The sequence below is a fragment of the Emydura macquarii genome, unplaced genomic scaffold, assembly GCF_026122565.2.
Source record: "Emydura macquarii macquarii isolate MOO-44397 ecotype Brisbane River unplaced genomic scaffold, CSIRO-AGI_Emac_v2 contig_2768, whole genome shotgun sequence".
NCBI lineage: Eukaryota > Metazoa > Chordata > Testudines > Chelidae > Emydura > Emydura macquarii.
In genome coordinates this window covers 44,024,400-44,039,010 of record NW_027132905.1, presented here as the reverse complement: position 1 = coordinate 44,039,010, position 14,611 = coordinate 44,024,400, and the positions used below count along the sequence as shown (strand labels likewise).

At 49.0% G+C, this 14,611-nt stretch overlaps 1 protein-coding gene across 4 annotated transcripts in view; it reads right to left on the bottom strand.

The window, feature by feature from the left end:
• Positions 1-6,958, bottom strand: part of NOC2L (NOC2 like nucleolar associated transcriptional repressor) — an 81,066-nt gene extending 74,108 nt beyond the window's left edge. For 3 of the 4 annotated variants that reach the window (XM_067567297.1, XM_067567298.1, XM_067567299.1), the window contains exons 1-4: positions 6,930-6,958; positions 5,086-5,262; positions 2,755-2,932; positions 1,635-1,736 (exon numbers count right to left, since the gene is read on the bottom strand). In XM_067567297.1, the coding sequence (XP_067423398.1) occupies positions 1,635-1,736; positions 2,755-2,932; positions 5,086-5,262; positions 6,930-6,949 (477 nt within the window). In that variant the 5' untranslated portion in view covers positions 6,950-6,958. Of the gene's footprint in view, positions 1-1,634; positions 1,737-2,754; positions 2,933-5,085; positions 5,263-6,850; positions 6,899-6,929 lie in introns of those variants that run through there. The other variant, XM_067567301.1, reaches the window with a different exon arrangement.
• Between the last annotated feature and the right edge of the window lie 7,653 nt (positions 6,959-14,611).

Below are 14,611 nucleotides of genomic sequence, written 5' to 3'. Positions count from 1 at the left end.
CTAGTATTCTAAATGCTATTAAAAAATCTGCAGGACGTGCAGGAGGCCGAGTGCCTAGGAGGAAACCTGGGGAGTCCAGAACAGATGTGCGACTTCGCTCGTTCCGTGACCTCATGTGAACCCCTCAAGTCACCGTGACTGCTTAACACAGCTCACAAACTGAGGCTGAGAAGCCCTGGTCAAACCAGTTACCACGCAGGCTCTCATTCTCCAGGGGCACAGCTGTACCAGCCAGATGCCTCATCCACGTTACAGGGCTGGCAGAATAATCTTGCTCGGCGGGATCATTCTATCATGCTGTTCTGTGCGCAGCTCTCCGGGTGAAAAGATGGACAAGCACTTGAGGCAGACAAGTACCAAATTTGCTCTCTCTCTCACGCTTGATGAACACAGCTTTACCCTGGAGTTACGCCCATAACAAGAGATCATCAGTCACATCTGGGCTCCAACAGCCCTGCAGCCACAGAGTCTAGACCAGACGATCCAAAAACAAGTAGATCATGACTCCAGATTTCTGGTGATTGGAGCCACAGCTTGGGGGGGAGGAAAACTATTAAGGGGGGGACTTTATACTACCCAACGATGTTCAGAGCCAGAGAGACCCGACCCGAAAGCATACACTCAATGGCACTCTGTGGGTATGTTTACGCTGCGGCTGGGAGGGAGCTTCTCACCCTGGCAACGCAGGCAGACGCCAGCTCAGCTCGACCTAGCGTGCGAACGATAGCGGTGTGGAAGCTGCAGCACAGGCAGCCCATCCGAATACAGACCCAGGGGGTCGGGCCGGCTGAATCTCCAGTGGGTAGCCCATGCCGCAACGTCCACACCGCTGTTTTTTAAGCACTACCTCGAGCCGACTGGCTACCCCGGCTGGGAGGCACACTTCCAGCTGCAGTGCAGACAAACTCTGTGTGTCCACATGAAGTCACTCACGTACATCAGCGTACACAGGACTGGGCCCTAAATGAAGAGGACAAACTGGAGAGGACGCAGTGGGGGGTGATAGAAGGGAGAGAATAATACAATCCAGCAGTTATTTATGTCTTGTCTACACACACGAACTGCCCTGCACTAATGATGCTACGTATTTAAAGCAGTACAACCTCCCCGCTGGTTACAGATGCATAAAGATGCCTTCGATTTCTATAACTATTCCCATATGAAAAGGGGAATAAGCGATGCTGATATAACTGCATCTGTGCTGGGGGAGGCTGTACCAGTATAATTGTTTCTGTAAAAAAAAGTGTCAGCCCCTCCACCCCAAGAGGACGTAGCCGTACTGTACAAAGTGTCCCCCGCACCCTTCAAAAGGACCCAGGCTTTGTACAGTACAGCTGTGTGTAGAGCAGGCAAGAGGAGAACAACATTTGTGCTTTTAGCTATCAGCGATAGGAACCAAGAGACAGCAAGGCACAGGCATTCAGCCACTTAGCCCCACAGCTGGCAGGCCCAGCGCATGTCAGGAGGTGCCTGGGCCTTCTCCCTGGCACCTGCTGTCAATGGTTTTTAAACGCAAGGATCGCAGCGCTGGGGACGGGATTTTCAATCGGGCCCAAGCGCTCAGCATTTGCTGACGCACGGACGCAGGCCAGCCCAAACTCTCCCCCTTACGGCACGCCATGCCCCTCTCTTACCTCTGCAGCCTGCTTCCATTGTTCCACCATCTTCAAGGTCACAGGGATAAAGTCGGTTTTCTTCCGCTGGACTGTTTCCTCTTCGTCGTCATCACTCGCTTCCTACAAGGGTCAGACATACCCAGGGTGATGCTGGGTTTGCAGATGAGTCTCCACTTCCCATGTACACCACCATCACAGCCCCTTGAAAGGAAAACCTGCCAAGTGGCTAGAGCAGTTGACATAGATGTGGCCTCTAGGTGCTAGCTATATACAGTTATAGCTATGCTGCTGTAACTCAGTAGCGTAGGCGCAGACTGCAGTGACAGAAGGGGTTTTTCTGCCACTGTAGGAATACTACCTCTCCCAGGTCCTAGATGTCAAAAATCCACACCCCTGGGTGCCGTGGCTACATCAACCTAAGTTTTAAGTGTAGACCAGGACTCGGAGGCAGTGGATTCTATTCCTAGCTCTGCCACTACAACTCGGAGAAGCAGTAACAACAAAGTCCTTTATGATTGCAAACAGACGTCAGTCCCAGAAAGAGCTCACGGCCTTACACAGGCAAATGTGAGACACAGGATACCAGTTCAAATACCAGAGAACGTGTGGAAACGTACAGTGCCTAGCACAGTGAGGTGCTGGTCGATGACTAGGACTCCTAGGAGTTCCAGAAATACAAATAATAAATAATAATAGGAGGGGCCCGTCTGGGGATTTGAAGGAGAGTACGGGTGCTCTGCACATGGGCAATGAAAGACTTTTCCAAGTGTGCAGGTGGCAAAGTGCATGAAGCCCAGGGGACATGGAACAGGAGGATCGTTTCCAGATGTCAGTATCTCCTTGTAGAACAATACCCCCACCACCACCCCACAGGATGCTGTGAGGTTCAGAGGGAGGTAACAGGCTGCTAGAAATGGTAATTATTATTATTATAAATCCACAACTGATTTCAAGGCCGTAAACCCTAACTGACTGCAGCAGACCTTTGAGGAGATATTTCCCTACTGCTCTGTCCCTTCACACCCCAGAAGCAATTTCAGCCCTTACACTGAAACTCCTGAGGAACATTTATGCCATGAAGGTCACCTATTTTAAAGGTGCCTAGGATACTCGTCCATCCTCCAGGAGGACACAGTACCTCTAACGTGTCAGGCAGCGTATGCAGCCCCTTCTCCTCCTCGTCAGAGCTGTCCGAATCATCAAAGTTCAGGAGGGAGCGGTCATTTTCTTGCAAGAACTTGTAAAATTCAGGATCTTGCTCCTTCAGCCGGGAGAGTTGGTCTTTGTGCTCAGACGCCTTTCCTTTCTTCACTTTCCTGATGGAGGGGGATCAAAAGAATTAACGCCTGGTTATTTATTCAGTGTGGAAAGTACACTAGAAGTTGTACAAGCAAGCCATAAGAACATAAGAACAGCCATACTGCGTCAGACCAATGGTCCATCTAGACCAGTATTCTGTATTCCGACAGTGTGTCTTCCGACAGTGGCCAATGCCAGGTGCTTCTGAAGGAATGAACAGAACAGGAAATCATCAAGTGATCCATCCCATTGGCCATTCCCAGCCTCTGGAAAGCAGCAATCCCTGCCCATCTTGGCTAATAGCCATTGATGAACCTATCCTCCATGAACATATCTAGTTCTTTTTTGAACCCTGTTATAGTCTTGACTTTCACAACATCCTCTGGCAAGGAGTTCCACAGGTTGACTGTGCATTGTGTGAAGAAATACTTCCTTTTGTTCATTTTAAACCGCTGCCTATTAATTTCATTTGGTGACTCCTAGTTCTTGTGTTATAAGAAGGAGTAAATAACACTTCCTTATTTACTTTCTCCACACCAGGCATGATTTTGTAGACCTCTATCATATCCACCCTTATTCGTCTCTTTTCCAAGGTGAAAAGTCCCAGTCTTATTAATCTCTCCTCATGTGGAAGCTGTTCCATACCCCTAATCATTTTTGTTGCCCTTTTCTGTACCTTTTCCAATTCCCATACATCTTTTTTGAGATGGAGCAACCAGATCTGCACGCAGTATTCAAGATGTGGGCGTACCATGGATTTATATAGAGGCCATATGATATTTTCTGTCTTATTATCTAGCTCTTTCCTAATGATTCCCAACATTCGGTTAGCTTTTTTGACTGCCACTGCACATTGAATGGATGTTTTCAGAGAACTCACCACTGTGATGCCAAAATCGCTTTCTTGAGTGATAACAGCTAATTTAGACCCCAATCTAAGCTGTTCATAAAAGCCCTGACTCTAAAATGCACATTCTTAAACATTCTCCTAAATAGGGTTGGCTTTCCTGAACCAGGGCCACAGTGCATAGGATTCTAGAAGTCGTTTGCTGCTTGCGTTGGGAGAAAGCCCATCAGATTTGGTTAAAATCAGTTTTCATTTACATTTTTTTCTGATATCCTTTGTTCAGGAAGGCCCTGCCAAATTCCAGAGGGAAGCAAATAAAGCTGTCCATGGAATTTGCAAGAGAACATATCACTTCGGAAACTTGGCTAAGACACAGGCCAAAAGATCATATCACCTTATAATACCATCCAGGAAAAAGCATTTCCAAAAAGTTGTCTTGGTGAAAACAAATTGTGAAATGTTGACGTTTAAAAATGGCTTAAAAAGTAAATTCCAGCAATTTTTCAGTGAAAAGTTAATATGACAATCTGCCCTTAGCTAGCTGTTTCTAAAGCACCCTTGACAGTCTGTTAATGGAGCGGCATGTTCTAGGTTGCCAGTGAGAACACTAATGACACACCAGATTTTCCAACCAAGTTTAAAGGCTCATTTATTCCACACATAGCACCAAGTCTGGGGTCCCAGCAACAACAGCTGTCCCCTAATCCAGTTAGGATTTGTAGCATAAGCAGAGCTTTATTGTGTCCCATCACCAGGCTACCAACCTGGACATGTAGCTTAGTTAGGGGATTGCCTTAAAACATGGCTAGATCCTGTCCACATTCACAGCTAGAACAAACCAATTTAGGAAAACCAGTTCAGGGATTGAGGATGTTGTAACTGGGCCCCTTGATGCTATGATTCTATGAGTGTTGCAATGTAGATGGACGCAAAGAACAGTGCTTCAGCATGGATTAAACAAAGCTCTGTGTAGCCTGGGCCAGAGAGTTTTGGGGCAGAGTGCTTTCAGCTTTGCCATTGGTCTGCAGGGTGACTCTGGGCAAGTCACGTCACTGCCCTGCGCCTTAGTTTCCCCATCCGTACAATAGGGATAATGCTACTGGCCTCTTCTGTAAAGCACTGAGATCTAATGACAAAAAGTGCTATATAAGAGGTAGGTAATATTATTTTCATTTTGTGGACAAAGCACCAGTATCTCACGCTTTTTTAAGATGATGTGCTTAGAGCTGAAAGATTTTTTAGGGTGGGTCGGGGGAAATGGAAGAATCTATACCTTAAACAAGTGTGCACAAATTTCACCAATCAACATGGAGCCATACTTACTTTTCTGCAGTTTTAACTTTGAATGGCTTCTTCTTTCTACCTTCCTGCCCATTCTGGCTTCGTTTCCCATTAGAAGCCTCTTCCACAAGCTCCAAAGTCTCCTCTTCTGAGTCGCCATCAACTTCTGACTCAAATCCAGAAGTTAAAAATTCATCAACACTCAGATCCGCAAGTTTTCTAGTTCCAGAGGGAGGAGAAAAGCAAGGTGGGAAGGGGGAGGAAGAGCAGAGACTTCAGGGTTTTAAATTAAGCAGATCTGACGCTCATACCATACAGTGCTCCTGCCCATTCCCCCCTTGCAACCAAAAAAGAACACATACTCAGTATGATCAGAAGTATTTACCAAAGAAACCTGCCAAATTTAATCTAGACTTTAATAGCCATCTCAATATTTAATGTAAGGTCTCAATACCCCAAATATTATACATGCAAGTGGTCCCATTCATTAGGGATGCATAATATCAGACCCAAGAAAAGGTACAGTCCCTTTAGTATAGGAGATGTGTATTTCTGATCAGTAGCAGAGCAGACATTCCCAATAAGCCACTTTTGGATGAAACTACACCATAGCAATAACTTCTGGTGTTACCTGACCCAGTATTTACAAGGTTACACACCAAACAGTGCTTTACACCCCAGAAATCCTTTAGAGAGGACAGGAAGTACTTATAGCACCACAGACCAGGCCATCTGCTTTATGTTTTGTAGCTCACCAAAAAAAAAAAAAAATTTTTTTTTAAATGCCTTCCCACATTTTATTTCAGCCAGGAAGGGGAATTATAAAAAGAACAGCCTGCTGACTTAATAAATAGTGTTTATAATCCAAAGGATCAAAAATACATGGAAAAAAAAGTTAATAGCACACAAGTCTCTTTTGCAGCCCATGTCACATACAGGTTTGCAAAACATGCAGGAAATACTACAACTCATTAAAGATGAGAAGAGAAATATTTTTCTAATCACTGATCACTTTTCAGAACATCGCCTTAAGAAATTCCGGTTTAAAGAGAGGCAAGTGGTTACAAATGTAAAGCTTTCTACAGCTGTGTTTGTACAGTTTGTCCTAGCACTACCGGGCCCTGATCCACACGTGACAGGCCCTATTACTATTACTAATAAATGATCCCAGCACGCAATATTCATAAGAGGTGCCTCCAGCTCCAGGTGGTCAGTGACACAGGCCCAGAGGCAAATAAAACCTGCTATGTGCATTGCACCTTTCACCCAAAGCACCTCACTAGAAACCACAGATGGATCCCGATCTGATCACCCACAAACCACAGGGTGGTCTTTATTTGGCTCCTGGTTCTGCAACTGGGCCCCATCTCTGGACCCCCCCCACCCCCCTTCACTCGCCCAAAGCCTGGCTAAGAACTAGAAATACAAAGAGCACTACTCTTCCCCTCCTCCCCACCCCCAAACACAGCCCCTTTCCCATACACCCCTCAGCCCACCCTACACTGCCAATGGGGGGCTTCTCCTGTGTGGGGCGCCCCACCCAGGGGAGTCCCTGGCTGGTATATTGTGCAGACTCCCCTGGGGTAGCAGCAACTAGACAGAGCCCCCCCCAACCCAGCCACAGCTAGCCCAGGAATATTTGGGGACCCCCCCCCAGCACATATTAACAATAGGGGGTCCCCTGAGCCGCTCGGGGCCCTAAATAGCTGCTTATGGCTGGCGCGTGCTGCGAGCCCATCCGCTCCCTCTGCCCCACACACCCAAGCCACCCCAGAGCCAATGCAGCTGCAGCCCCACGCACGTGCACCTTTGTGCCCCCGCGCGCGCGTGCCGCGGCTCCAGCTGGAACCAGAGCGGGGCCGGCCAGCCGGCCGCACGCGCCTCACCTCCGGCCTCCAGTAGCCATGGCGCTGCAACGTGGGGCCCCAGCCCAGCAGCAGCCAATGTGCCTGCCTCTCCCACAATGCAGCGGCCAATGGGAGGGGGCGGGCCCACGACAAGCCGGGAAAATTGATTCCTTGGTTCGCAGGGGAGGTAGGAGTGCAGACGCGGCAGGCGGCAGGGCGGATTTCAACCACTGCGGGTGTAGGCTCTGCAGATTCTGATCTAGAAGCGGGGGCTGGGAGGGCGGAGAAGATGTGTGTGGGTGTTCGTTCAGGAACATGCACTGAGTCACGAGGAACATCAGAAGGGCCACACTGGGTCAGACCAATGGTCCATCTAGCCCAGGGTCCTGTCTTCCGATTCCGACAGGGGCGGGAGCCAGTTGCTTCCGAGGGAATGAACAGACCAGGAATTTTTTTCCGTGATCCATCCCCTGTCTTCCAGTCCCAGCTTCTGGAAGCCAAGCCAGGACTACACTAGGAAATTGAATGGGTACAACTCTGTCACTCATGGGTGTGAAAAATCCACATGCCTGACCGATGCAAGTAAATCGACCTAACCCCTGGCGCTGACGGCCTTATGTCAACCGGAGGGCTTCTCCCATGGACATAGCTACTGCCTCTCCCGGAGGTGGAGAAAGTATCTGTGCCGACTTCTCCAGTTGGCATAGGTTGCGTCTTCGCTACATCTTCACCCAATGCAGCGTATTAAGTGTAGACCCAGAGGCTTAGGGACACCCAGGGCATGGGGTTGCGTCCCTGACCATCTTGGTTAATAGCCATTGATGGACCTCTCCTCCACAAGAACAAACACTGATTGAAACTGGAGATGTGCTTGCTTTTTGAGCTCTCTCTCTCTACTGATGTAAAGACACAGATTTCAGTATTAAACAGCAAACACCAAACCTTGGAACATTGCTTTTTAAAGCTATCAGGTGCTATTGCGCTATGCCATGATTTGCATAAGTGACTACTGATTTAGAGGGCTTGGATGCCCAGCCAGAAACACCTCCGAGGGGCCTAGTTTTCAGCACTTTCTGAAAATCAGGCCCCTTTAAGGTGTTCCAAGCTGGGCACCCAAATAACTAATTACACTGGAAAATGTTGACTTGAATTTGTATCTATCTATCTAACGAACTCTATGATATCTGATAGATACACAGAGATATCTAAGGAGATATCTTTTCAGTTCTGTTTATTCTATTATTTTCTACGTAGGTTCTTATACACACTGAGCACCTTTCATCAGATGTGGTCCTTCTCTCTCTCTCACCCTCTACTTACTGGGAGAATTCGGTGTGCAGTGGAGTGTTTGTTTTGGTAGGAAGGTTGGGTTTTTTTAAATGTACTCAGAGAAAACATGTTTCAGGGTTGAATGTTTATAATGCAATACCAAAATGCTCTCTCTCTCACGCATTTTCTACAACACATATAGCTTAATATTTAATATCTGTTCTTTACTATTACAATTTCTCTCTCATACATGTTCTATAACGCTAACATCTGCTTCTCTCTGTGTTTACAGACACACATGTATAAAGATTGCCATACTGCAAGCTCTTACTCATATGAACCCCTTTAGGCAAATTGTGAGTAATTCTGTTGGCTTCCATGGGGTGCTGCAGGAATCCATCCTCTCTGGAGCCATACCCACCTGCCAACTCTCATTCCTGCGGAGGAAGGTTCCAATGATTTGGGATCAATTTTAAGTTTTGGGGGTTTGTTTTTGTTTTTTTTTTAAAAGGCCTTCCCTCATTGTAAGGGGGTTCGTGGTGTGTCTGTTTCAATGAGACACTTGCAAATTTCCTTCCTTTGTGTAAGAGAATCTCTCCTCCAAACGGTCCCCACCTCGCCAGCCCTGGTATTAATTATTGTAGAGGATTTTTTTTTTTTTGTAAAGAGCGTGCCCACTTTTATATTGTGATTTTTAATAACCTGGAGGTGTCCCCCACTCCCCAAGAAAGGGAAAGTCTAGCACCCTAGAGAGGTGCATGCCACAGGTTGCAATTCAGGAGCGGGCGGCGACTTGACACGGAGGGAGCTGTTATTGCGAGCCCAGACACAGCTTAGGAAGGTGCCCTGGGGAGACAAGGAAGCCCCTGTGTGACACATGCAAAGGGGAGGGCGCAGGGGGGGGAGGGGATTTGAACCCATGAATGAATACAATCATGGCCGAGCGCGAGCACTGGGACGCCGGCCTGTCTGAGCGAGCCAGCCCTGCCCCCTAGCCCTGTGGGTGAGTGCGCTCTGGGACGGGAGTTTTACTCTTTTTGCATGGCGGGGGAGAGAGACCCCGGGGACACTGAACGAGAGGCAGGAGGGAGATTTCAGGTGGCCTCGCCTGCAGGGCCACATCTCCTGGTTGCAGTCGGCTGTCTCCCTCCTGCATGCCGCCCGGGTCCTGCCATTAACTCCTTCCACAGGGCCATGGCACACTGCAATGCAGCCCCGCTTCCCCGCTCTGCTGGGATACCCACTCCCCGGGTTCTCTCTCCCTACAGCCGAGCCAGACCACGCACGCCTTTGTGCGGGGTGGCCCCGGTGCTCCTCTGGTGCCGGAGCAGCTGCGCTGGCGGGGACCGGCGCGAGCCCAGGCGGAGGGTTAGCGAGGAGCCTGCCAGGCCGAGCCGGGACTGGGGAAGGACAGAGCCGGCTGGCTTTGCAAAGGGGCACGGTATCCGAGGCACGTCTGCGTTGCATTGAAAGCCGGGGCTGCTGGCCGGGGTTATTCCAGGTGACTTCCTTCTGGAGCGCTGCGGCTTCTTGCGGGACTGGCAGGATCCGGACAGAGACGGGGCTGGATTGTGAGCTGGTGCTTTCGTGGGTGGGTTGGTTTGCAAAAGTCTTTCGGGGCGGGCGGGCGGCGGGCAGGGTCCAGGGCAGCTCAGCATCCCCCTGGCCGCTCCCCGACTCCAGGTGCAGTGGCTAAAAGCCTGCAGTACCGCATCCCCCAGGGGACCAGCTTTTAAGGAGGAACTGCCCCCCCTCCCCCTTTCCAACCCTCCTCTTCTTTCCCACCGCCACGCTGCCGGGCCCAGCTAGGCCGGGGCATGCCCCGCCGGGCCCCCCCGCCCGCGCCCGCGCTGCATCACGACTGTGGCTTTCACCAGAGAGGGCAGGTGTGTCGTGCCCGCATCCCTGCCGCGCAAAGGGGGGGGGGGAGGCGGAGAGCAGGCGGAGCGCCCTTAAAAGCCTTGCCCGCACCTGGTTGGTTTACATTTGCGTCAGTTTCAGCCCTGTCGAATTTGGGGGGCTCCGCAGGACAAAGGAATCGGCAGCTGGAGGCCCTCGGACCGTCTGAAGCCGCTGCCTGCCATTGCACAGCGAGGAGCGGGGGAGGGCTGCAGGAGGGCTGGGGGCTGGTCCTGAGGAATTAGCAGCGGGGAAACAGCATCTTCCCAGGAGAGCCGGGCGCTAGACATTCGTGATGAGCCATCTCCCTGCACCCAGAGCTGTGAGTGTGACCGAGCAAGGAGAGTCTGGGAGGGTGAAGAAAGCCGGGGGGGGGGGGGATGTAAAGAAAAATCATCCCAGCCATCATCTCCCCCTAACATGCGTTTCTGCCCCTCCTATTGTGGTAGCAGCAATAATAAATGTCTTGTTAATTGTTTTAAAAGGCGGCAATTTCTCCTTGGGAAGTTGTGCCCTGTGGCACTAAGAGAGAGAGAAGCCAATTGCTGTGGCAAAAACGAGCTGTTTGCCAAGTAGAATTTGTTTGTGTGTTTGTTTGTTTGCTGAATTGTATTGCTTCCCATTGCACTGCAGAAATTAGGGCCATATATAGCTTCTGATGAACCAGGCACTTTCTCCTGGCTAGCGGGAGAGTGGGCAGTGAATTTGTTATGTCAGTGATGTCCCTCTTAAAGGACTGGTTTTTTTTTACACTTAGGCTGGTATAGCAAAAACATGTAACTTTGGCACCGTAAAGCCAGTGAATTTGTTTGCAAGTTGATAGAGAGATGGGATTACATGTGGAATGACCTTATGTAACATGATGCATTTAGTTCAGTGAAATGTTGTAAGGACACATGCAAAATGAGTTCTGATTAAGCCTGCCTTTGTGTCTGTTACTTGTCACGATGAGGGCCCTAACACTTACGTGTTGGGATTTAAAATCCATTTTATTCCCTTGTGTATGGCTGATCCAGGCGAGTTATTTTTAAAAAGTCCTGGGATTTAAATAGCTGATCTGGTTTAGCAGCCTCTGATTGCTGTCTGTCACTATCACAGTGCCTTTCTCTGTGCTGTTATAGTTAAGCATCTCAGTTCTAAATAGGACTGATTTTTCCATCATTTTTATATAACTCATTAAAAAATACTCTGAGCTGAAGTCTCATGAGATGTGGAGGCTCAGAGGGTAAGTTATCAACTTTCTAGGTGTTCCTACTATTCCATTCATATTAACGCTACAATGTAAGAGATGAAATCTGGCCATCGGGTTAGTCTTGGTATTCCCCATTGTGCCATGCAGTTGAAGCAGCAAAGCCAGGAGCACTGCTGGGTGGAAGACCCTCCAAGCTTGATCAGTGGCACCAAAGATGATTTTCATGTCCCCCCGCTGCGGCTGCATTTGAGGTGGAGAGAGCCTCCTGCTGCCTCTATAGCAGCTGTGACATCTAAACTGAGGGACCCAGTCCCAAATAGTGGGTTGTCTGATTCATCCAGACTTGCTTCAGTTTGGTGATTGAGTAAAGCATTCCCCTCTCTGAGGAGCGGTCGGCTTTCAGATAAGGTCAGAGAAACTGGAGGAGAGAAACGCACTATTTCTGCCGGATGGCCTTGCTCACTAAGGTTTGGGGTTGACATAAGGCGTGGTGGCCAGCTACTTGCAAAATGGACCAGCATCTTTTCAGGCAGGTTAAGGCCAGTGCAGAAACTGTGGGCCCACTTTTACTGATCATTCATGCCTCCCCGAGGACAAATAATCTGCCAACTGCCCTTAAGTGGCGGTTAGATCTTTCCACAAGAAACCATCTCTGGGCATCAACAATTGCTGCAGAGGAAAGACACTGTTGTGGCTGAATTGCTCTACTTGGGTTTCATGAGTTCCCTTGCCCTCTGCCAGTCTGGATCTGGAATGGAGACGAAGGGTGCTGGTGGCTGATGTTTCCTTCTAGTAATGGACAGTCCGCTGAAAAGTCTACTTTGATTTTATTAGCTGTATCCACCATTTCCACTCCCAATGTCTGACAGGCGTTGACTCGCCTGTGTAGCCTAGTGCGGGTGGACAGAACGACCTTTCAATGGGTTTGTGATGTCCTGGAGCGTAGTGATGGACAACTGGTACTCACTCCTCTCTAAAGGTTCTTGTATGTAGGCTCCCCTGCACTTCCCTCCTGAGCTTTATGTATATGGAGTAACATGGAGCGGCTGTGAAATACTTTCAGGCTGCTTTGTCCTCCATGTATTGGAGATACTAGCCTCTGTCTCAGAACCTACATTCAGTGACAAAGATACTGTTCCTGTCCCCGTGTCTGACCAAACCATGAAGCCAGCCCAGGGGACAGCAAAGTGGTAGGACTTCTGGTCAGGAACTGGCAGGGAAAGTCGATTGGAGTGGGCAGAAGTGGTGCCTGTGCCATCTGTTGGGGGTCTATGTTTGTAGTCGTGGGGTCCCACTGGAGCCCGTGTTGCTACCTGACTGCCCAGCAATAGTAATGGCCCATCATGCTCTGCATCTCTTATCACTGCTTGGGGCCAGCAAAGGCTCCCCCATATACCAGCCCTTACTACAAACACCCATTGCTCCATTTGTGTAAAGGGGGTGTGTGTAAATTCAGCGGACGAGGGTGCTGAGGCTCACACGTTGTCTTCTGAACAGGCAGAGCAGCATTTCATTTATTTATTTTTGTCCTGCTGAACATTTTTCATGAATATTTCTACTATGCCCAGGAAAGTGTAAAAACTGCTTCTGTTCTGGCTGGTGAATGATGCGTGACCTGCAAAGGATTTCCAGTATGGATGGTTCTGTCACAGCCCCCTGTGTAAATAATGCATGTTTTCATTGTCCAAACAGCTCAGGAAAAGACCATTGTAGCATCTCTCTCTTTTTAAAGGCCTAGCGTGGTATCACAGACTGTGACTGCTCCGAAAGAACCCATTCATTTTGCCCCCTCACTCACCTCCCAAAATCCATTTAACAACTCTACTGGCACTGAGCTGGGAGCCAGGAACACCTGAGTTCAAATCCTGACTCCATCACTCACTCGTGTGACCTTGGGCAAGCCACTCGGGTTATGTCTACACTGCAAAGCAAAGGTGTGATTGTAGCATGTGGGCCTGCCCCTCACCAGTTTTAATCTAGCTTGCATGGGTAATGATGGTAGTGAAGATGAGGCAACATGGGCTTCGGTGCAGGCTAATCACCTGAGTACGAGCCCGCCAGGGACCCTGAGTACATGTTCAGTTGCTAGCCCAGCCCCTATTTAAATAACTCAAAGGTTATTGCGTTAACGAACAAAGCCAGAGAGACATTGTGGTGTAGTGGACAAGGCACTGGACTAGGCCTCTTAGCTTAACAAAGAGAAAGTTAAGGGAAGACTTGATTAAAGTCTGTACGTACCTGCCTGGAAAACAAATATTTAATCACGGGCTCTTCAATCTAGCAGAGAAAGGTGGAACACAATCCAATGGCTGGAAGTTGAAGCTAGACAAATTCAGACTGGAAATAAGGGGTCAAGTTTTAATGGTGAGAGTAATTAACCGTTGGAACAACTTGCCAAGGGTCATGGTGGATTCTTCGTCAAATGACACTTTTTTAAAAGCAAGATTGGATGTTTTTCTACAAGATCAGCCCTGGGAATTAATTTGGGGCACTTCTCCAGCCCATGCTAGGCAGGAGGTCAGACTAGATGGTCACAGTGGTCCCTTCTGGCCATGGAATCTATGAATGCATCTGTGAATTGGAAGATCTGGCTTCTTTTCCTAGCTCAGCCGCTGACCTGCTGCATGACCTTGGATGAGTCACTTCAGTTCCCTGGGCTTCTGTTTCTCCTCCCACCTGTCGTTTGTCTGGTCTGTTTAGTGTGTAAGCTCTTTGGGGCAGAGACTGCCTGTGTTTGTACAGCGCTCAGGGCATCTGGGCGACTGTAATACAAAAAACCTAATATATGAAACTAAAGCTAATGCTCTCTCTTGCTCTTATGAAAGATAGTCCCGACAGAGGGAGCTGAGGACTGTGCATAAGCCTCAACTTGACTCTAGTTAGGGTACTCTCCTTAACGTTATTATGCAGAGGTAGGCTTGTGTTTTGCAGCTTGCTACAGGAATTCTAGAGCCAGCATGACCCTGCTTTACTTGTAGAGAAGTGAAGGAAAGACAGGACCACTGAAAACAGCGGAGCAGGCCTTCTGGCCTGGACTTTCCAATTGATGGGCACAAGGCCAGGATTCCTGCTGCCTCCAGGCAGGTACACGCGGTTGAGTAAAAGGGCTCCTGCTCTACCCCTTCCAATGCAGGGGAAAGCAGAACTGGCTGTCTGGTTTTATACATTCATCAGCATGTCCTGTTATTTGCCAGCCGCTTGTGTTGGGTGCATTGACATTTATAAAGACGTAGAAAGTAAAGGCTTAGCTTAATTTCTGGGTCTTTGGGTTGGTTTGATGTTGAACATGATGGGCCAGATCTTCAAAAGACCTCAGCACCCAACGTGCTCCCCATAGGCTGAGCCCCTCTGAAAATCTGGC